The 20908-nt window shown below is 57.8% G+C and overlaps 2 protein-coding genes across 4 annotated transcripts in view; one reads left to right on the top strand and one right to left on the bottom strand.

The window, feature by feature from the left end:
- ZDHHC3 (zinc finger DHHC-type palmitoyltransferase 3) overlaps window positions 1-10476 on the top strand; it is a 40363-nt gene extending 29887 nt beyond the window's left edge. Inside the window, exon 7 of one of the 2 annotated variants that reach the window (XM_037148275.2) lies at window positions 8483-10476. In XM_037148275.2, the coding sequence (XP_037004170.2) occupies window positions 8483-8743 (261 nt within the window). In that variant the 3' untranslated portion in view covers window positions 8744-10476. Of the gene's footprint in view, window positions 1-1777; window positions 3285-8482 lie in introns of those variants that run through there. The other variant, XM_037148276.2, reaches the window with a different exon arrangement.
- On the bottom strand, window positions 6353-15731 carry TMEM42 (transmembrane protein 42). 2 transcript variants are annotated; one of them, XM_053669299.1, is made up of 4 exons: window positions 15522-15731; window positions 13752-13898; window positions 12898-13086; window positions 6353-7610 (listed from the first exon to the last, which is right to left on the bottom strand). In XM_053669299.1, the coding sequence occupies exons 1-3, from the start codon at window positions 15687-15689 to the stop codon at window positions 12946-12948; spliced, it is 456 nt and encodes a 151-aa protein (XP_053525274.1). In that variant the 5' UTR covers window positions 15690-15731; the 3' UTR covers window positions 6353-7610; window positions 12898-12945. The 2 variants fall into 2 exon arrangements, with proteins under 2 accessions (XP_053525274.1, XP_037004265.1); XM_037148370.2 differs by lacking the exon at window positions 6353-7610 and having other exon boundaries at window positions 11012-13086.
- Between the last annotated feature and the right edge of the window lie 5177 nt (window positions 15732-20908).

Raw genomic sequence — 20908 nt, 5'->3', positions numbered from 1 at the left:
ACCCCGGTCTTCGGGCACACACGAGTCATCGCCCCTGGGGGGGGGGGGGGATGGCATAGAGGTTCACACCAGGGATGGACCCTGCAGCCTTGGTGATGGGTTCCCTCTGTCACTGGTCCCTCCACCCTCCCACAGTGGTTCCACCCGTGTGCTGATCTGAGCCAGGTGCTCTGCTGAGCACTGGGACACCTCCCACCGGGGGCCGCAGGCCTGGAGACAGGGTGGTGGACAAAGGGCCCGCTTCCCAGAGGAGGTGACTTAACAGCCAGGTCCTGAGGGTGGAGTTGGGAGGCAGCCCCCCACCATCAGTGGACAGCAGGCCCTCGCCAGGCCATGGGGTCACCCCTGCCCGGCCCAGCCCTGGTCCTCGTTCGTCGCTTCTCCCTGGCCCCACCTTCCACCTACCCAGGTCTCCTCCTCTGGGGACCTCAGAGCTGCTAAGCTGGAGCCACCAGCCTGATGCCGCTGCCCCCTCCTGAGGTGTGCAGGAGCCTCCCGGTGCTCAGCCCGTGGCTCTGCCATGGGCATCTCTTCCCGTTTTGTCTCTGGGGCCGTGGAAGCTCCCTGGCCCCTCGGGCAGCAGTGCTCATGTGGGTGAATCCCCTCGGCTGCCAGGGTGCTGTTGTTCGGCCCCATGGGAATTCCCGACGGCTTAGAGGCGGGCGGCTTGTAGCAACTTTTGTAAGAAATAACATTGCCAAAGAGGTTGTGACACAGTGGTGGCCAGGGGCATAGATGCAACTGTGGGTCCCAGTGGTGGCCAAACACGACCAGCTTCTCTGTGGAAGGACTGCAGGGAACGGGAGGGGGCTGCCAGCCCTGCCTGCCCACCCTTGGGTGCTGCCAGCCATGCTGGCGTGCTCTGGGGCAGAAGAGGACAGCGCCCCAGCCTGGCCCCCAGTGTTCCCCTCGAGGGACTGGACTGTGCTGGAGAGGACGGAAGAAAGGAAGGAGGCCCCACAGCTCATGGGAAGTGGGGTCTTCCCCTCACCTCCGTTCTTCCCAGGTCCCTGGGCTGAGGACAGATGCAGGCTGGGCTGGCTGCCCCCTCAGCCCCACAACTGCGCGCCCAGGGCCCAGCCCCCAGCCGGCTCCAGCCAGGCTGCTGCTGTCCTGTCCATCTGGGCAGGGGCACCGTGCCCTGGCCCCGCCCTCTGACCAGCTGCACCGTGGGGCAGTGCAGGCTGTGTGACAGCTGCTGGGGCGGCCGCTCCCCACCGCTCCCCGCGGGAGCCCTGGGAGACATCGACCAGACGGAGGCTGACCGGTCTGTCTGCAGGGCCCTCTAACCTGTACTAATCGCCTCCTTCCTCCTCCGGAGACCGCCCCCTGACGTGGCCTGTCCCTCCTGTCCCCCCTTCTGAGCTGTGCCTCCTGACCCCCAGCTGGGGTGTCTGCCCTTTCACTTGCTTCTTTTTTTTGTCTGCAAAGTGGTCATAGTAACTTCAGACTCCTGTGGGCCTGTCCCCGAAGGACAGCCGTCACCACGGCGCCCACCCGGTCAGGCCCCCGGCCCCCAGCCCCCGAGTGCATGGGCCAGGAAGAACGGCCTGGGTGCTCCTGGTCTGCTTGTTTTCCCGCCCTTCCTGGAGGGACTTACAAATATGTTTTGAAAACACCTTTTATGCGAGAAAGGCAGGAAAATGTATCACGCACTTAGCTTCACGGCTTTAAAAAGGCAGCGCTGACCCCCTTCCCCTGGAGCTAATGGCCACCCCTCCCCCCGAGCCCTGGAGGTGAAGCACTTGACTGAAAGTGTGGTTGTTCTTGTTTTCAGGGAATAGAACAGTTGAAAAAGGAAGAGAGAAGATGGGCTAAAAAAACAAAATGGATGAACATGAAAGCCGTTTTCGGCCACCCCTTCTCTCTAGGCTGGGCCAGCCCCTTTGCCACGCCAGACCAAGGGAAGGCAGACCCGTCCCAGTACGTGGTCTGACGGACCGGCGGCACTGCCTCCCCGGCACAGCCCGACCCAGCACGGCCGCCCGCCGGCCTCGCCACTGCTCACACCGGGAAAGCAAAACCGCTCCTCTAGGAAGTTCTTGTGTCTCGAGTGACATGGCTGAGCCTTGCAGAGAAAAAAAAGTCCCCACGTTTTATTTTTAAAAGGTCATCCTTTCCGTTTTTTGGCAACTGAAGCTGCTCTTCTGTTTTCCTTCTTCAAATCACTTCTCTGGCCTCTGGTCTCCTCTCTGCTGTCCGGCCTGACTAACGCGGAGGGCGCTGTCCGCGGGCTGCGCCCTCCTACTAACTGAGACGTGACGCTGGTGGCGGATGCGGGTGCGGGAGGGCCCGACTCCCCCTGCCCGGGCGGCGGCGGGCGCCCCACTGGGCCTGAAGCCCTGCAGAAGATGGATGCTTGCCCCATGTGGCCCGGCGGGCAGGGGCAGGGCTGGAGCTGTAGGAGGGTCCTGGACACCGTGGCCTCGTCCCCCATGTGGACGGGGTTTGGCTCCTGATCCAGGAAGTCGATTGCCTGCCTTGTGCTCTATGGACGCGGGTGTGTGGTGTGACGGGCGGGTGGAAGGGGTCGTGTTTGCATCCGAGTCACCAGTTACATTCCCTCCGACCAGTTGGAGGAGTGTGAAGGAAGTCTTTCCGGTTCAAAATGCCTTACACAATCAAAAGGAAACTATCGCGAGCTCCATTTCCGTCCGTCTACCCGTCCGCTTACACTCTCGGCCACCTCCCTGCCTCTTGGCGAGAGCGCGCGGCAAGGCGGCTGCCCCTGCACCTGCCGCCCCCCCCCCCCCCCGCCCTGTCTTCCTCGCCTTGTAAGTCGCCAAAGTGGGTTCACATTCTGATCTTTGGACCCTTAAACGTGCACGCACCCACCTCCCGTCCATTCCCACCCGGGAGGCTGCGGCTGCCCTGGCCTGGGTCAGGCCGTGACGCGGGGCGACGTTGCCAGCCCCCCACCCCCAACCCCGACCTGCCCCAGAAGGCGCTTCCTGTGCGAGTCCCCGTTGCCTGCGGATGGCGGGATTGCTGAGGACAGAGTGCCGGCCACGTGCAAACCCCTGAACCTGAGTACTGCCCATCTGAGTTCTCGCACACGGGTTGGGGTTTTTCGTTTGTTTTTCAAGCAGTCACCACAAACCTTTTTTAGCTCTTGCTTGGGGTGGGGTGGGGGATGAGGTCTATCAACCCCAGTCTGCAATGGGGAGACCGTGAATCTAGCCATGTGGTCTTTCAGGGGAGTAAGTGGAACACGCCTCTTTCAGTTTTCTCAGTCAGTGCTTCCACCTGAAGACCAAACGCAATAAAAGTTTTCCAAAACCTGTTCTGACACAGCCCGCTCTCTGACAGCGTTGCCACGCGGGCAGGGTCAGCGAGGGGCCGTCCCCACTGCTTTTACAGGATGTGTGTTCGTGCAGCCTCTCCAGGGAGAGGCCCTTGTCTCTGAAACACGGCAGGTCCCCCTCTGGAGCAAGCTTGCCCCGCCAGCCACTGCGGCCTGGTCCCTCCCTGCGCTCTTGGCTCTCAGCTGCTACAGAAAACACCACTTGGCTCTCAGCTGCTACAGGTCTGCACTTTGCCTCCAGCGTTGGGCCTCGGGGAGAGGTCCCTGCCCCCCTCGGTGTTGACCCAGGGCACTGCTGGCCTCGGTCAGCTCCCAGGACTTGCTCCTGCTGTGCTGGGTGCTGCAGTGGTACATGATGTCTATTTTTAAATCAAGAGTTTAATTTTTTTTTAGAGGGGAAGGGGTGGAACAAGACATCGCTGTGAGAGAGAAACATCAATCCGTTGCCTCTCACATGGCCCCAACTGGGGACCTGGTCCAGAACCAGGCATGTGTCCTGACCGGGAATCAAACCTGCGGCCTTTCGCCTTGTGAGACGGCACCTAACCCCCTGTGCCTCACCAGCCAGGGTCACTTTTATTTTTTTAAACCATTAACTTAGGGCTGTGGAAGAAGTGTGGCTGTTAAATGACTCATGAGTGGCCTGAGGACTCCAGCCCTGCTTACGCCCCTCACGGGTCTTCCCTGCGGAGGCAGCCGCACTGCACTGGCCCTCTCACTACGGGAGGGAGACTGGTCTCCAGCCCTCGTCCACCCAGGAGGAGAGGGCCCTCTCCTCAGTATTCCCGGGCGTCTGGGAAAGAGGCCCTATCTCCGTACAAAGGTGGCCCAGCTGTTGGCTTCGGCCCAGGAGCCAGACAGCACTGATGGGCACGCACGTGGGAAATGGGTCGGTGTAGCCCCAGTCCATCAGAATGTGGCCTCTGCAGAGCAGAAGGCAGCAAAGAAGAGGGAGGTGATGTGACTCATTGAATTAGGGGACCCCATGTTGGTAGCAACCAGACCAAACGCAAAAGGCCCAGGTCCAGACAAGCCTGCAGGTCTGTGTGGGATTGGGGACCCCCCACTCACCGGGAGTTTGGGTGGGTACTCGGGTGCCAAGTGTCCCATTCAGCAAGAGCACTGCATCTCTGATACATCTTTCCTGGAAGAACTGGGAGTGAGACCCAAGTTACCAGTTTTTGCTCATTGTGGCTAGGCTGCTTAGAAAGTTAAAATCCGCCTTCCTGCTCCAGGAAGCTTCCAGGTGAGGTCAATTAAGAAACTGTTGTTACGCTCTGTGGGGTGTCACGCAGGAAGCCCAGACCTTGGGAGGCTGGGTTTTAAGTTGAGCTGGTTTTAAGACTTAACGATGCATCAGGCTAAAGGGTGAGCCAGCCAGTAGAAGCAAGGGGTCTCGACCTAGAAGGGGCCTTTAAAAGTGAGGGGACCAAAGGCGGCAAGGTTTTAATAGAATCCCTCTCGAGACTCTTGACTGTGTGGCACCCAGACCCCCACCAGCAGCAGCGGCCCCCCCTGGGAACTTGTTAGAGATGCCCATCCTCAGGCCCCACTCTGAGGGTCCCACCCAGTGATCCGGATTTCAGTGGCCTTGCCGTGATTCTGACACGCGCTCCAGTCTGAAGTGCACGTGGGGACCTCGGGGTGGCCCCGCAGGTTGCCCGGCCTGCTGCTGGGCGCCCTGAGCCCCTCCCCCCGCAGCCTCCTCGCCAGCTGAGTGCTGGGACCAGCAGAGGCGCCTGCAGGGAGTCACGGGGTCCCTGTGGCCAGCAGCCCCGCACTTATCTCGTTTGTCGGCTGAGTCTCTGGACCCAGGGGCCCTGTGGGTGAACTGTCTGGGGGGGGGCATAGAGTGCGGTCCTCCGAGCAGGAGCGGTGGCTCCAAATGGTCCGTAGCAGAGCCTGGGCAGAGCCCACGCCCTGGCCTGCGGTGTCCACGGAGACTGCCACGCACACGGGGCTCTGTGCCTCAGCTGAGCCCCAACAGAGCACGTACCCAAGTCTCTGCCTCCCTTGGGCCCTTGGTCTCGATACATTCATTTTGGGGCGTTGTTGGGTTTGTTTACAGATCACAGCTCGCGCACCCCTCGGACCAACAAGGCCCAAAAGGCCCACGTCACACACTTGCCTGCAAGAGGTGCTGGTTTGGGCTGCTGCCCTTACCTGGAGCCCACCGCTGTGGGTTGCTTTGGCCTGATGTGTGTGTGACTGTGCCCTCTGCAGACCTCCAGCTTCAGAACTTGGCCTTCAGCCGGGTGGCTCAGTTGGTCAGAGTGTAGTCCTGATATGCCCAGCTGTGGGTTCAGTCCCCGGTTAGGGCTCATACAAGGATCAACCAACGAATGCATAAATCTGTAGAACAACGAATCAATGTCTGTCTCTGTCAAATCAATTTAAAAAAAAGAACTTTGCTTTCAGGACACTTAAATCCACACAAAACTCAAAATTGAGTCTTTTCAGGAAAAACTAACCCCACAGGCTCCTCCTGAACCTGAGGGTTCAGAACCTGGGGCCTTGTACGCTGCAGACTTGTTGGAATTTCTTCTCTCCAGACTCAGAGCTGACACTGAACCACGGAGGAACTTCATCCGGGGAACATTCCCTCGGGCTCGGGGAGGAGGCGGGACGAGTGCTGGTCGGAAGTGTGCAGAGGGAGTGGGCGCCAGTAGCCCCGGGGGCCCTCTGGCCTCACTTCCCTCCCAGCTTTGCTCTGCCTTCAGCACCGGCAGAGCCAGAGTGTGCGGGAGGATGGAGACGACTCGGGCAGACGGAGAAGACCCCAGCGCAAGTCCCAGTTCTGATGCGTGGGCAGCAGGGCGAGCGCTGGCCACTGTCACGGCCTCTCAGCCTCTGTCTGCCCATCTGCCAAGTGCGACACTGAGCCCACCTCCTCTCTGGCTGGTTGTGAGAACCCACGGTCGTGGCTTTGAGGGAGCCCGGTCGGGGTGGATACAGCTCACCTGCCGTTTCTGCTGCTCCCTGGGCAGCCACGTGCTGACGTCCCAATACCCTGCAATTGTGGTTTAAACCCCCCTCCTAACACACTGCGGATGGTCACCCAAGAGAGTCATGCAGGGTCCCCAAAGCAAGTCGCCTCAGCGGGCCACTGCCCTCTGCTCAGCAGGGCAGACTAGCGGGGGCCAGGCCAGGAGCCACGTGGCACCCCCACTCTGGGCCCAGGTGGGGCTCCTTCGACACTGCCAATGAGACCCATTTACTGAAACAGCTGCATCTGTTCTGATTATATAAGGGACGCCTGTGTGTTGGTGGGAACCTGGAACGTGTGGGGAGTTTGCAGAAATAAATAAATGTGAAACTCCTCCCCCAAAGGGAATCTCAGGTTCCACGAGGAGGTCTGTGTCCCTTGTCACGAGGACAGGATTTTCCGATGTCATGTAAAAATGTACTAACCCCACTCATCATAATCGTGTAGTGTCCGGCTTTATACACTAAGTTACGTAGCCGTCACTGTTAGACATTTTGCTTGCTCCTTACTCTTACTCACTGTCCAGGACTGCACTGCACAAAGTTGTGTCTGACTCTCTTAGCTTTTATTGTGAAATAACTTGAGACTTCACAAGTGGTGAAAACAGTAGGAGGAGCTCCCACAGCCCCACGGTCAGTGTTTCCAATGGAAACATTTTATACAACCAACCAGCCAACCGAGAGACCTGGAAACGCATGGATCCAACACTGGTAGCCGACCTGCGAGCTTTATTCAGGTCTCCTGGCCGTCCCACGGATGTCCTTTGGGTCCTGGGAAGCGCACGTGTCGCGCATCACGCCTCTAGTCCCCGAGGGTCTGCCAGAGCTCCTCGTCTTCCTGAACTTTTTTTTTTAGGTGACATTCACACCACATAGTTAACCACTTTAAAGTGCGTCTCTGCCATTCACTGCTTTCATAACATTGTACAACCACCACTTCTACCCGGTTCTAAAACATTTTCATCGGAGTTGAACCCTTGAAGACTACGAGCCTCAATTTCTGAGAACTCGCCTCACTGCGTCTGTCTCCTCGGGGTTGGTGTTTGGGCGGCAACCGGGCTGGTGGGCTGTGCCTTTCCCTGCACAGGTGCCATTAGCTGTGACTTGGGTGAGGTGATACCTGCAAAGTTTCTCTACCGGAAAGTCACTGTTTTGTCCTTTGTAATTAATAAGTATCTTATGAGGGGATACTTTGAAATCAAATTCTTTAAGCCACAATGTTTTCAAAAGCCAAGAAATGTAAACCTCCAAGCCGGTGTTGGAAAGAGGTGGAGAACGGCCCAGGGTGCGGCTGGATCTGTGTGTGCCTCAGTTTCTCTTTCTGCATAACAGAAGGAATGAGACCAGTTACGTAGGGTCTTGTGTGGAAAGGAGAAAAAACCTAGAACTAGGGACTCGGCGATTGCTCCGCGGTGGGAGGCGTGAATGAGCCCGAACCGGCAGCGTGTCCGTCCCCTTGGTTCCCAGAGGAGGTGGAGAAGGCAGAGTCCCGGTCCTCCCTGCTGGGGGTCAAAGCCCCTGTGGAGGGTGCCGTGGGCTTTTTCTGACCTGGGGCTTCTCCCTTTACCCAACACTCTCTTTCTGTGGCCCGGTGGCTGAGGTGGCGCAGCCGACACCCGGAGGCAGGTGAGTGGGCAGCCTGGGACAGGCCGCAGGGTGCCCACCGCATGAGCAGGCCCCACACCGACCTTCGCCCCCCGCGTCGGCCCCGAGCGCCCTCTGGCCGCCTGCTGCATGTTGTCCGGAGCCACACGCCTCTGCCTCCTCTCCTCACATGCTGTTTGTACCCGATCTGTCCCCTTCACCCTGTCACCTCCATGCTAAGCTGGCCATGTGCCCTGCCTGCCGTGGGAGAGTGGCCCAGAATGCTGGGGGGGGGGGTCACCTTTTCAGTGGTCTCAAGACAGGTGGCCCAGCTCACGCCCCAGGGGCCTCAGGTGCTGTTCCTTGGCCCCTCACCTGCCGGGCCCCTGGGCACAGCTGGCCCCACTTAGCGAGGCTCCCACCCCTGGGGGGGCAGCCAGCCCGGGTCTCGTGAAAGCCCTGCTTGCTGGGACCCTCCACCCCGCTCCCCACTGCACCCCGTCAGCCCTCTGAGGGGCGTCAGTGCTCTGCTGTGCCAGGTTTGGGGGGCCGTGGAGGGGCACAGCCTGTCCCATGCTGCTGACCCTCCTGACCCCCTTGTCTCCCCAGGGCATTGAGCGCCTCAAACGAAAGCACCAGCCCAGGGAGCACCAGGGCAGCTGGGCGACGGTGCAAGAGACCTTCGGTGGGGCCTTCTCCCCGAACTGGTTCAACCCCTTCTCTGGCCCGTGCCACCCAGAGCTGCTGAACGACGGGGGCTGGGTGCGACAGGCGGAGCCCGCGTCGGACCACACGGCGTCGGAGGAAACGTCGGAGGCACAGCTGCAGGAGAGGAAGTCGGAGGACTCGGCGGAGGTGACAGATGAGTGACGCTGTCGTGCGGAGGAGCCGCCGTCCACCGGCTCCTGGGAACCACGCAGTCCCCGATCCCCACGGCCACTCCCTGGGCACTGCCGTGGGCAGCCCTCCTTCCTCTCCCCATGGGGGGCCAGGTGACTGGAGGACAAGAGGCCGTCTCTGAGTTCACGGGAGAAGAGTGTCGGGGCGGGACTGCGGGGAGATGCTCTCCCCCCCGCCCCCAGGCGCCCCTCAGCCTCACCCAGCGAAGGGGGTTCCGGATGGGGCCTGGAGCAGGAAAGAACTTGCCTTTGGTTTTCTCCGGACGCTCCGTGCAGAGGGCGCCCCCTGCTGCCTGCCCAGGCCAGGGGCAAGCCCAAAGCCCCATCTCCCTGCAAGCCCGCTGACCCAAGGCCAGCGGGTCCCCACACCCACACAATGCCCACGGTCCCAGTTAGGACAGGAGCACTAAACTCGGCTCCCATCCCCTGGACCTGGAGCCGTCACTGGTCCTGCCTTGAGGCTACAATTTGTCCCTTCCCAGGTGGGTGGCAGGGGCCCACTTAGGGCCCCTGGGGAGTCTCCGGCCTGCCCCACGGGAACCTTTACTCGCCCTCCTGAAGGAAGTTGAACCACCCATGGGCCACAACTGACAGAAATCTGGCCTGTGTTTCGCCTCACTTCTCCCAAGATCTTGCCGCTCTTGTCTCTGGGTGGGCGGGAGGGGGCCAGGCCTGCCAGGAAGACAGACCAACCCCCCCCCACACCCCCACACAATCAGGAGGCTGGGACCCCGTCACCCCACGAAGGCTGAAGGCCTGAGCATGGAGAACGCTGCCAGTCACTGGGAAAGCACCTCCTGTGCAGAGGGGCTCGGCCCCGGTCCAGTACAAGAGTGGGTCCCGCAGCCCTCCCTCCCCGCAGAGGCCCGTTCTCTCAGTGCACTGCCCGACCTAGTGCAGTGTGTCAGCTCCCCTCCCCCGCTCCAGACGGGAGCGCATGCCCTGGGAACCAGGGGCCTGCAGCCCCTGCTGACCCCCCAGGCTCGGGGCTCAGCGCTAAGGGGCCGGCCCCCTGTCCTGACGGCTGCTCAGAGCGCCCTGCCAAGTCCCAGGAGAGGGTGGTGGCGGGGCTCTGGCACTTACTAACGCCTGCGAGGGCGGCCCTGGCCAGCCCTGGGGCCCGTTGACGTGGTGCCAGGGCGGGGGCAGCGGCTCTCAAGTCGGGGGAGCCGTTCTCCGAGGTGGGGGCAGCGGCTGTGCTGACTCAGAAGGCAGCCCCGGGGGTCAGCAGGGCGGATTGCGCAGCAGACTCCACACCAGGGGGGGACTCAGTGCTGTCCCTGAAGAGCCTGCGATAGACCTCAGATTAAGCAGAGGATTTGCCGACCTCTGCAGAGCCCAGGCCAGGTCCAGGGGGTGTGCTGGATAAACCCCGGGTCCCCAACATGCCTGAAACTGCTCTTCCTCAGGATCTTGGCCCCAAAGCTATTCCCTGTGCAGACCCTTGGTGGGCAGGCACTGAACCTGCGCCCATCCCTGTGCCAGGCCTCAACCGTGGCAGAGCCCCTCCTGGGAGGGCTGGACCGTGGGCCTCATGTCCTCCTCACACCAGTGACACAGTGGCCATCTCTGGTGGCTGTCGCCAGCCTAACATTCCACCTAGCCGCTAATGGAAAGCGCTGCAGCTTACTCCAAACCATTTTGTCCTGCTGGGCGGGAGGCCGGCACCTGCGCCTTCCTCTCAATAAAAGGCTCTTTGCGTGACCTCGGTGGCTGGAGCCTCCCGTCTTTGGCAGCAGATCCCAGTCCAGGCCCCAGGTGGCATCCTTCCTCAGGGTCGCCTCAAGCCTCTGTCCCCCTACTTCCCGTGTGGGAGACGAGTGTCACACACCGGCACCGGCTGCATGTGGGCAGTCACTAACTAGACCTTTTAGCAGAAGGAAGAATTGTCTTGCGAGCAGTGAGCACGTATTGAGAACCTACTGTGTGTCAGGGAGCTGAGCATCTGGGGCAAGAGCACCCAGCCCACCACCCAAATGTCATGTACATTACAAACTTTCACTCAACTCACACACAGGCCCATGCCAGGAAGTGTAACCTTGATGGTTACAGCCTTTGGAGGAGGGGATGGGTATCCCCAACAGGGCCCCGAATAAAGAAGCCTGACCCCTTGGAGAGGGAGTCCCCAGACCTGGGAAGTTTGGAGGATCTAATGGCTCCCCCAAAGCCCACCTGACAACCCCCCCCCCCAAGATGCTAAGAAGCCTGTTCGCTGGAAGAAGCAGCCCTGGGACCAGTGCTCTTGAAGCAGTGGCGTTTAATGAAGGGCATTTCAGTCATCTGAGCAAGTCTGGAGGGTGGAGCAGGAAGGGCTTCCCAGGCCCGCGGCAGCTGTCGAATGTGGAGTCTCCCTCCCCTGGGCCAGCCTGAGGCTTCTGAGAAAGGGGACAGGCTCCTCCTGGAGTCTAGAGTTTTCTACATGAAGATCACATCACCTTTGAACCGTGGGAACCTTTCCTCTTCTTTCTAGTGGCCTGCCCTTCTCCTCGTGGCCTGGGAAGTCCTAGCACCAGAACTCCGGCTACAGCTGCCGGTGACACGTGGGGTGCTGGTGGAAGCCGCTGTCCCATTCATTCCTGACCCTGGGGGGCAGCTCTCCACGTTTCACCGCTGTGTGGGGTGTTTGCTGTGAGCTTGTCACACTGAGAAAGTTTCCTTCCAATCCTAGTTGTTGAATGTTCTGATCAGGAAAGGATGTTGGCCCACTATTCCTCCCACCCCTCAATGCTGCTCTCGTCAGTCTTCTCTGTCCTGAACCGGTGGCCATTTCCCCATCTCCCCGTTATATGACCCTCAGCATTAGCCTGGAGGACCGCAGCCTTTTCAGGTGCTCCCAGGACAGCACACTTGCCTGGTTGTCCCACCCCTCCACCGTCTGCTTGCTCATCCAGCTAGTCCTCCACGTCTCCCTGACTTCTAAACACTGGGGTGCCCGGGGCTTGATCCTGGGGGTATTAAGAAGGCAGCAAGAGAAGTTGGGGAGAGGTGGGGTGGGGCCAGATCCCAATCCGCAGGAGCCATGGAAGTTCCAGAAAGCCCACCTATCCCTATGCAGTGAGTGAGAAGTGGAGGGAAATGAAGACGCTACGTGCACAGAGAGGAGGGACGGGCCTGGACGTGACCCCTCTCCCCTCCAGCCTCCTGGCCTAAGTCCCTTCCAACTACAGGGAATGTTTGAAGACCTGGGGCCAGCAGTCAGGTTTGGGTGGGCCGAGAAGGCTCTCGGACACCCAGGGGAGCCCCGGCGGAACCGGAGCAGGTGAGCACCACACTTGGGGCCATGCATGGGGACAGTTCGTGGGCAGCATTGACTCTGAACTAGGACTACAATCACATGGTACGAGACACGAATCTCCCAAGGATCTGGGAAAGGTCATCCAGGGACAGAGGGGCCTATGGGTGAAGTGTGGGGTGGAGCCACCTCTGCGCCAATTTCCTTTCCTAAGAAGGAAAATAAAACCAGGTCCCCAAAGCGAGGTCCAGCTTCCCTCCGTGAGTACCGAGAGCAGGCACGGACCCTCCTGGATTTGAGGAGCGCCTGCCTGGCCGACATCACAAGGGACCGTGCACCTGGCAGGCCCAGCAGGTGGGGGCCTGACAACTGCACTCCAGGAACTGCAACTCCAAAAAACAGAAAAGGAAAATAAACGTAGGAAAGAATTAGGATCCTGGACCTGGTGGTTTTCACTTACAAAAGGGCAGAAGTCTCACTTCTCCTGCCAAAACTCAGAAGCATGACCCAGAAAGCCCATCACAACGGCACAAAGTTGTCAGAAAAGCCCCGCCAGTCACTGACTCCAGTGAAACGGGCCTGGCCTTTGTCGGGCCACAGCGCTGCGATGACAGCATGGTTCCAGTCTGTCCACACAGCAGACCAGCCCAGGGTCCCAGCATCTGCCGAGGCCCCTGGGTGGCCCGGGAGGGCGAGCACCGAAGCACGTGCAGAGGCACCAAGTCGCGCCAGGCAGCGTCCTGCTGTGCGAGGTTCCCCTCAGAAGCCAGGGCTGTCCACCCCCAAGGCCACTGGGCAGAGCCTGCTGCCCTAGGCAGCATCTCCCTTTGCTTGACGGTGGGAAGGCTGCACCCCAGACCACCTGGGAGGGGGCCCCACACTCCAGCCCCCACCTGAGCCACCACCACTGTCTCTCCAGCGGATCCACGCAGCCACCGACGCTACTGCTGCTTGTGAGAAAGGGCCTCCTGGGTCAGCGGCAGGCTCCTGTGGATCAGGATGAGCCCGCACAGGATGAGGAACACGCCTCCCCACCACAGGACCTCCTGGCACTCGCCGTACAGCAGGAAACCCAGGCAGGCCTGCGGGACAGAGACGGCTGTGAGGCCCGGAGACACGGCCAGTGGACCGGCCCTGCTCCCCAGTGGCTGGCTGCCCTCCTAGGGCAGGAGGGAAGGCCTGGAGCCACAAATCTTGGGCTGGAAACCTTGCTGTCACCTTCAGCAAGTCACTCTACTCATTGTGGCCGCACCTGCAGAAGTGGGGAGAGCGCCTTCCTCAGGGCGTCGGACCCCAGCCAAGTGCACAAGACCAGCAGAGGCCGGCAGCTGGTACCTACCCACCAACCCGAGCTGGCCCACTGTGTCCTCCCTCCCCTCCTGCAGGACTGACTGGGCTCAGCCCACCTGGCTGCCCTCAGGCCACTGGGGGAGGGGACCTAGGCCCTCCACATCTCACACTGGAGCGGGCAGGCCCCTAGGAGACACCGGGTGGTACACAGGAGAGAAGGAGGGCTGCGGCCTGGAGCCTCGGTACACAGGGTGGCCTCACCGTTGGACTTCATGCTCATCTAACTCAGAATTCCTCGGTTTGAGACCAGAGGAAGGGCCACCAGGGGTCAAGCCACAGCCCACCCTCTGCTTCGGTCCCTGACCCTTCTCCTATCCAGGGGAGCAGGGGTCACCCAAGGACCCCCAACCCAGAATGCATGTTTGGGACAGGGGTATGGCACCCTCTGATTACTCACTGAGCTGAGGATGTTTGAAAAGGTCACTGTGACAGATGCAACAGCTGAAGACATGGAGAAACTGAGGCCCCGGCTGAAGAACGTCCACATCAGCGAGTTGGTGGCAGCCATCAGAGCGATGCCCAAGGCGCAGAAGCCCACATGCACCTAAAAGAGAAGGCATCACTGTGGCCAGGCCCGGCCCCTCACAGCACACCAGGGTCACGGTCACTGGCATCTGGGCCCTCACTGAGACCCCACTACAGTCCAGCAGAGCCTCAGAGCTTTCCTACCAGGACTTCACTTAGCCCTCAGTGGGCGGCGCGTCCCTTTTATGGCTGAAACAAACTCAGATGATGCTTACTTGGCCACCTTCCTGGCCATGTGACCTGGGGCAGTACACTGCTGACCCGCAACCAGTGCTTTCTACTGAACACCAGTCTTCGTAGGCCCCACAGTGGCCAGCACAGGAAGTTCAATCCCCAGGGGCCATGCAGTTTTTGTTGGATGTGAGGTACGAGTCCATGGGGGCAGAGTCCCCATCCCCCCCTGGATCAGGCAGAGCGCGCCTCTGCTGGGCTCTCCCTGTTCTGTGTAGGCCACACACCCCAGGCACCCCCGAGCTGTCACTCTGGCAGGCCCTGTGCTGAGTGTTCTAAGTGTAGCCTCCTGTATTCCTTACCCTCTTTTCACAGACGGAGAACCTGAGGCACTAGGTAACTTGCCTGAAGTGCCACAGGGAGCCACCAGGATTCAAACCCAGGCTGGATGGCTCTACACTCTTAGCCAGGACAGAGCCCTGAGCCGGGAAAACCACCTGAGACTATACACCTGGTGGTCCCAGGCATCACCTGGAGAACGTGCAGAGTCTCCTATCTCTCTCTTTTTATTTTTTAAAGTATTTTGGAGGGGAAGGCGGGGTGAAAGAGAGGGAAACATCAATGTGTTGCCTCTCACATACCCCAAATGGGGACCCCTCCACAACCCAGGCATGTGCCCTGGACTAGGTCCCCAGGCCAGAGCTCAATCCACTGAGCCACACCCCCCAGGGGTCGCTCTAGCGCGCACTCTCTCTCTCTAAAGGTAACAGCCTTGAGAGGAGAGAGGATCTTCAGAATTCAGAAGCCTTCCACACAAAGGACCCAGAGACTCTGCGTGGTTTGGAGGTAGTAGCCCCCCTGCAGACAGGCAGTTCCTCGGGCCCCCTGGATTAGCCCCTAACTAGGCTTAAACGTACAGAATCAGCCCGTCCCCAGTGCAGGGCAGGGTCTAAACCTGGGTTGCAGACTCGGGATGGGCGTGGCAAAATGGTCCAGGTCAACAGGAGCAGGAAGGCAGTTTATGGGCTCTCAACATCACGGAATATCCAGAACGCTTCCCAAACTCTCCAGTTTTCTGGCAGCAGGGCAGACAGGCCAAAACACCCGTTAATTATGGAATAAAGAGATGGACAACAGGCTGCTCACCTTGAGTCACGTGGAGAGAAATGTTCAAATACACGGGGCTTAAAATAAGAGGCAGAGAGTAGGTGCGCGTCTTCCCTGAGAGCGAGCTAGCCCCATCAGAGGACAGATTTTAGGTCCTCGACCTCTCCTACAGCCTACGAGGGATGCTCTCACCCCAGATGGCTGCAGCGCCCCGCTGCGGACGCGGCCGAACAGAACCGCGCGGCTGACGGGACCCCTACGGCTCCAACCCCGCCCCACTCGGAGCACTGCGACTCCGCAGCGCCCCTCCGCAGCCCAGACCACCAGCCCGCCCCGCCCGCCGCGGCTGCGCCCCGGGCTCCACCTCGCTGCTGAAGGCCAGCTTGGCGGAGGCGGCGGCCAGGGCCCCGAACGCGCCAGCACACAAGCAGTTGAACACGCCCCAAAAGCGGCGCCGCATCGCGCCCGCCTGGAGGTGCAGAGGGAACCCCGCTGGGGTATCAGGGTAGGTGGCCACTGCACCCGCAGCCATGGTGCCCACCACCACCTCTCCTCGAGCCCGTCTGGCCACCACCCAAAGGGCTAGGCGCGCGCTGCGATTGGACGGCGGCCTCACGTGATGCAGCACTCATGTGAGCGGGAAGGCCAATGCGGGCCTTGAAAGGGCCTTCTGTGGGCGGAGCTACCAAAGGCGGGGCGGAGCCGGTGGGGGCGGGGCCGGGTGTCTGGCTCGGTGGTTGCTGTTGTAGAATTTGGGGCCCCACAGTTTCAGTCCTAGCCACTTGGTGTGCCCGGCATCGGCTTCCCCTGGGCAGGTGTTAAAAATGCCGCATCCCAGGCCTCGTCCCACACTCATCGAATCAAAATCTGCATTTTGACGAGACGCCCTCGGGGTTCACCTGCACTTTCCACGCTGAGAAGTGCCAAATGGAGAGGTGCTTCGGCAGAGGGCGCTAGAGACCGCCAGACTCAGCGAGAAGGCGGGCTCGGACGAGGGTTTCGGACAAATCAAAAGGCCTAGGTGTATACACGCTCATTGCAGGATATTTAGAAAAGATGTCATCCATCAGTAACCACGCCACTCAGATAATCACAGTTAACATTAATTTCCCGTGCACTTAAAGATGTTTAAAAGGTTTTCGTTTAAGAAGTATTTAGTATATGTCTGAAAATAAAATGCTGTTGAAATGCATTTTGCTGTGTGATGTGCATTATTTTGCCCAAATTTTTGAGGAAAAAATATGGATATGTATTATACATGGGAGTGCATTACACACAGCAAAATATGGCATGAAGGGAAAAAATGCAAAACGAAAAAAATAAAAACTATATGGACTATTTCCACACTCCAGGAAAATCACGGTTATAGGTTACTTTTTCTCTGTGCATATTTAGTTTTATATATAGCACATATTTAAAAAATTTACATATAGGGCCCTGGCTGGTGTGGTTCAGTGGCTTGAGTGCCAGCCTGGGAACCTTAAAGAGTGGCTGGTTTGATTTCCAGTGAGGACACATGCCTGGGTTGCCAGCCAGGTCTCCAGTGGGGGGCATGTGAAAGGCAACCACACATTGATGTTTCTCTTCCATTCTCCTTTCCCCTCTCTAAAAATAAATGAAATCTTCTTAAAAATAAAAAGTTTTTATAAATGTCCCATATAGGTATGGGACTTTTTGAAAACGTGATTCACAGTGAACATACTTCAGCAATCTTTTTTTTTATCCATCTGGGAAGTTTTTGTGGAAGTCCTTCCTTGCCACCCTCTCTCACAGGGTGGTTTTGTGACTCAAATGAAAGCATGGATAACGCCGATAACTCCTCCTTCTGCAGTTGAGGAAGGAGCCGTGCTGGTGCAGGTGTTCTGGAGGTCCAGGACTCACGGCGGGTTCTTGGCTTCACCGAGGGAAGAATTCTGACTCGGGCCAGCATAGAGATTAAAGTGAAAGACAGTTTATTAGTGAAGCTGGGAGACAGGCAGTGGCTACCCCACAGACAGAGCAGCCCTTCCACGGTGCGATTTACTTCTTTCATTGAGGCTCATTTAATGCAGAGGAAGGGCAGTAGACACGGGGAATAGTCAGGATTTTCAGGGTGTGGGGAGACTTCTCAGAAAAACTCTGTTGGCTGTTGGCCATTTGGTCTTTATATGGGCTTCCCCCTCCAGCCACGGTAGCATGGGGTGTCTAATGCTAATGTATTACAAGGAGCCTGTAGAGGATAGGGGCTACTGGGAGGTGAAAGTAGTCAGCATGTTGGATCCAGCAAGACTTCAGCAGGTTCTAAGCCCTGAATCCAGTTGAGGGGTTGGCCTTACTATCTCCATGATAGTCAGTGTAGCCCTTATGGTTACAGCCGTTTCAACACATACCCTATCTCAATGCCCAGCTCAAAGATGATCCTCTCTCTAATGTTTGTTACCTGAAGGTTACAGGAAATCAAGTGGTGTTGCACCTGATCAACTCTTGCTTTAAAGACTACAAAACGAACTTTCTTAGAACAATGCCCCCACTAGCGTCTCTGCTCCTCCTCCTCTGTAAAGCCGCCTGTGCTACCCGCTACCTGGGCACCAGTTCCTGTCGGCCTCCCTGCTGGCCTGCAAGCTCCTGGAGGGCAGGGACAACTTTCTTTCTTCTCTAGGTCCCCAGTGCCCAGCACTGGGAGTGATGGTTGGCCACTCAGCTGGGAAGTGACATCTGCCTCCTGGACAAAAGCTCTTATCACCTACTAGGAACCTTGTTAAAATGCAATGCAAATTCTGATTCAGGTCTGGACCTGGGTTGAGATTCCCACGTTTCTAACAGGTTTGCAGAAGCTGCAGGTCGGAGCAGCAAGGCTCTCTGTCGCCTTCAGCGCACTTGGAGGCCTTGCAACATACCGGCCTCCCTGGCTGGGCTGTCAGCACAGAAGCTGCGTGTGTTTTCTCCTTTTCCTGCTACAGTGCCCAGAACTGCAACCAGCTCATGTCCTCACTACAAATGTTTGAACAGACTATGTGTTTGTCACTGTGGGTAGTTAGTTAGTTACTATTAAAGGAAGAAAGCAAAGGGAATCTGACGTTGTTGAGCATAATCAACCAGGAAGCATGAGCCTGTTTGCTTCACCAGGAAGCTACAGCCTCACACACTCCAGTGGATCACAGCATTGCCTTGCCAAGGATTAACAACCCTCTCTTTGCCGCCCCAGCAGGGATTGCTGGGGGAGCAAGGGGAGGTAAACACATTCACAATAGAAGTCAAAATGGCACAGGGGGAGGTGCTTGACCATAAAGACCTGTCACTCTGACCTGGGAAAGGAATCAAGTGGTGGGGGGTGGATCCATCAGAAGCCCTGGAAAGTTGGGGAGCTGACTGGTTCTTCTGAAAAAGTGCCTGGTCTGTCCCAAGATAAGATCACTCAGTTCAACAAAGAAGCCCACTCTCTCTGCCAATGCCCCCCACACACACACACCAGGAACCTGTGCTTGTGCCATTCATGTGTGCCATCTCTCTCCATAACCGTGTGGCCCTAGCAGCAGTGTGGATGAGGCTGCCCAGACTCCAAATGCAGGCTCTGGGTGAGAGCCTGGGCACAGCAGCGCAGCTGGAACAGCGCTAAGATACCTGGTTGGGGATGGAGACTGTGCGGCAGCCACCTGCAGGCTCCAGAGGACTAAGCTTTAAAATGAAACAGAAACTCTGGATACAGGCCTTTGGTTTCGACTTTTTCCACGGTGGGGACAGAGATGGGACACAGAGACAGCAGCCTTCTAGTTCCACCTGGAAAGTCCTACCACACCCATCCCCCATGCATGGGTCTGTGGAATGCTTTCCTCGCAATCCCCACTTCCACCGCCAACGCTCTGATTATAAAAAGTAAAATTTAAAAACTTACCAATAGCAATGTGATGCAAACTGGAACTGGGACAGTGTGGACAGGAAGGGCACTTCATCCCACATTTATCCAAAAAGCAATGAAAACAAACCTCCAAGAAGACTGATGGGCAGAAGATGCCTACTTGTGCATCGTCAAGAGACCCATCAAACCATCCCACCTTTTAAGAGCTAGAAGTCACCTCAGGGGCAAAGGAGGGAATTTAACTGTGTGAAGCCCCTGGTGGAAGACAGCAGGAATGGGTAGGGCCTGTGAACATGGGGACTGAATGTCTTCTCCATTGCCCTCTCCAACCTCGCCTTTTCTCTCCTTTCATGCTGTGTCCATTTCTGTCTCTTTTTTGCTCTGGTCAGTTAAAAAATGAGCACATACTCTAGTCCAGGCCCTGTTGCTAAGCAGCAGAGTTGCCAGGGTGACCAAGATCCCGGCCCTCCCTGGGTTCTGGCTTTTTGCAAAAGCCAGAACTCCAGTTCTCCTTCCTGAGCTGGCCCGAGGGTCTCTCCCCAACCTTGCTGAGTGAAGTTATGTGTTGAATTGTGTCTGTCCTCAGCACTCGTGAATGCGACCTTATTTGGAAATGGGGTCACCACAGATGTAATCAAATTAAGATGAGGTCATTAGGGCAGGCCCTAATCTAATGTCCTTCTAAGCAGAACCAGAGACACAGGGCAGGAGGAATGTACAAGCCAAGGAACACCAAGGGCTGCCGGCGAGGCCACACACCACGAGGCACAGAACGCACTGTCCCTCGGAGCCCTGAGAGACTAGCTTTAGCACCGCCTTGATTTTGGACTTCGGGCCTCCAGAACTGAGAGAATAAATTGTTTTAAAACACCCTTCTCCCACCTCCAGGGCAGGCAAAGTGTCCACTTCCTACCTGACACTGACTTCCAAGTTCCATTTTGTTTCTGGCCCTTAGGGATTTAGGATTATTTATTCCTTGAGAGTTCAACTAGGCACTGCTGTTTAAAGGATTCTATTTATTTTTAGATAGAGGAAAAGGGAGGGAGAAAAAGAGGAACATTAATGTGCAAGAAAAACATAGATCGGGTGGTTGCTTCTTGCACACTCCCAACTGGGGACCTGGCCTGCAACCCCGGCTTGTGCCCTGACCGAGAATTGATCCCAGGAATTGATGGCCAACCCACTGAGCAGCACTGGTCAGGGTGCATTAATGGCTTAAAAATCGTTTTTCTTCAGCTTTATTGAGGTGGGATTTACATACCATATTGAATGCAGTTTAATTTTCAGTAATTTTAAAGAGCTGTGCAGTTGTCACCACAAGCCAGTTCCAAAACATTCCACCACATCAGAAGGTTCCCTTGGGGCCCAGTCATCCCCACTCGCCTCCCACCCCTGCTCCAGACACCTCCCTTACACGGAGTCATACGGCCGGTGGCCTGTGAAGTCTGACTTTTCAGGAAGCACTATTTTTAGGCCCACCCACGCTGCAGCATTTATCAGCCTATCTCGTTCTCACCGCTGAGTCGCATTCCCCTAACGCGTACAGGGTTCGGTTTCCCCAGCCACTGGGAAACGGGTCGGTGCACCAGCACCCGCCCGCGAGGCCAGTCACGGGCCCCTGAATGAACACGTGCATCACGAGTGCTGCCGGTGCAGAGGGGAGCAGCGGGAACACCCCCCAGGGGACGTAAAGTGCTGCAGCCACACAGAGCGTCTGGGAAGCATCGACGCCTTCACAAGTGAAACACGCCCACCAGGGGACCCAGCAGTCACACTCCTGGGTTTCTACTCAAGAGGGAAGAAGGGTGGGTCCACACCGAGACTTGCACTTGAACCCTTACAGCAGGATTACTCATCACAGCCCCAAACTGCAAACGGATACATGCCCATCAAACGGGGAGTGACTAAAGCGTGCG

The sequence above is a fragment of the Artibeus jamaicensis genome, unplaced genomic scaffold (assembly GCF_021234435.1).
Source record: "Artibeus jamaicensis isolate MK-2021 breed Jamaican fruit bat unplaced genomic scaffold, CSHL_Jam_final contig_519, whole genome shotgun sequence".
NCBI lineage: Eukaryota > Metazoa > Chordata > Mammalia > Chiroptera > Phyllostomidae > Artibeus > Artibeus jamaicensis.
Note: the sequence above shows the minus strand (reverse complement) of the source record. Positions and strands in the feature narration are given on the sequence as shown.

Bases quoted from the DNA above. Each gene is read 5' to 3' on its own strand.
- TMEM42 (XM_053669299.1), bottom strand. From the start codon at position 15,689: ATGGCTGCGGGTGCAGTGGCCACCTACCCTGATACCCCAGCGGGGTTC. The intron at 13,899-15,521 runs GTGGAGCCCGGG...CTTCTCTTTTAG, and splicing joins AGCTGGCCTTCAGCAGCGAG to GTGCATGTGGGCTTCTGCGC. The intron at 13,087-13,751 runs GTGAGTAATCAG...TCTGTCCCGCAG, and splicing joins TTTCAAACATCCTCAGCTCA to GCCTGCCTGGGTTTCCTGCT.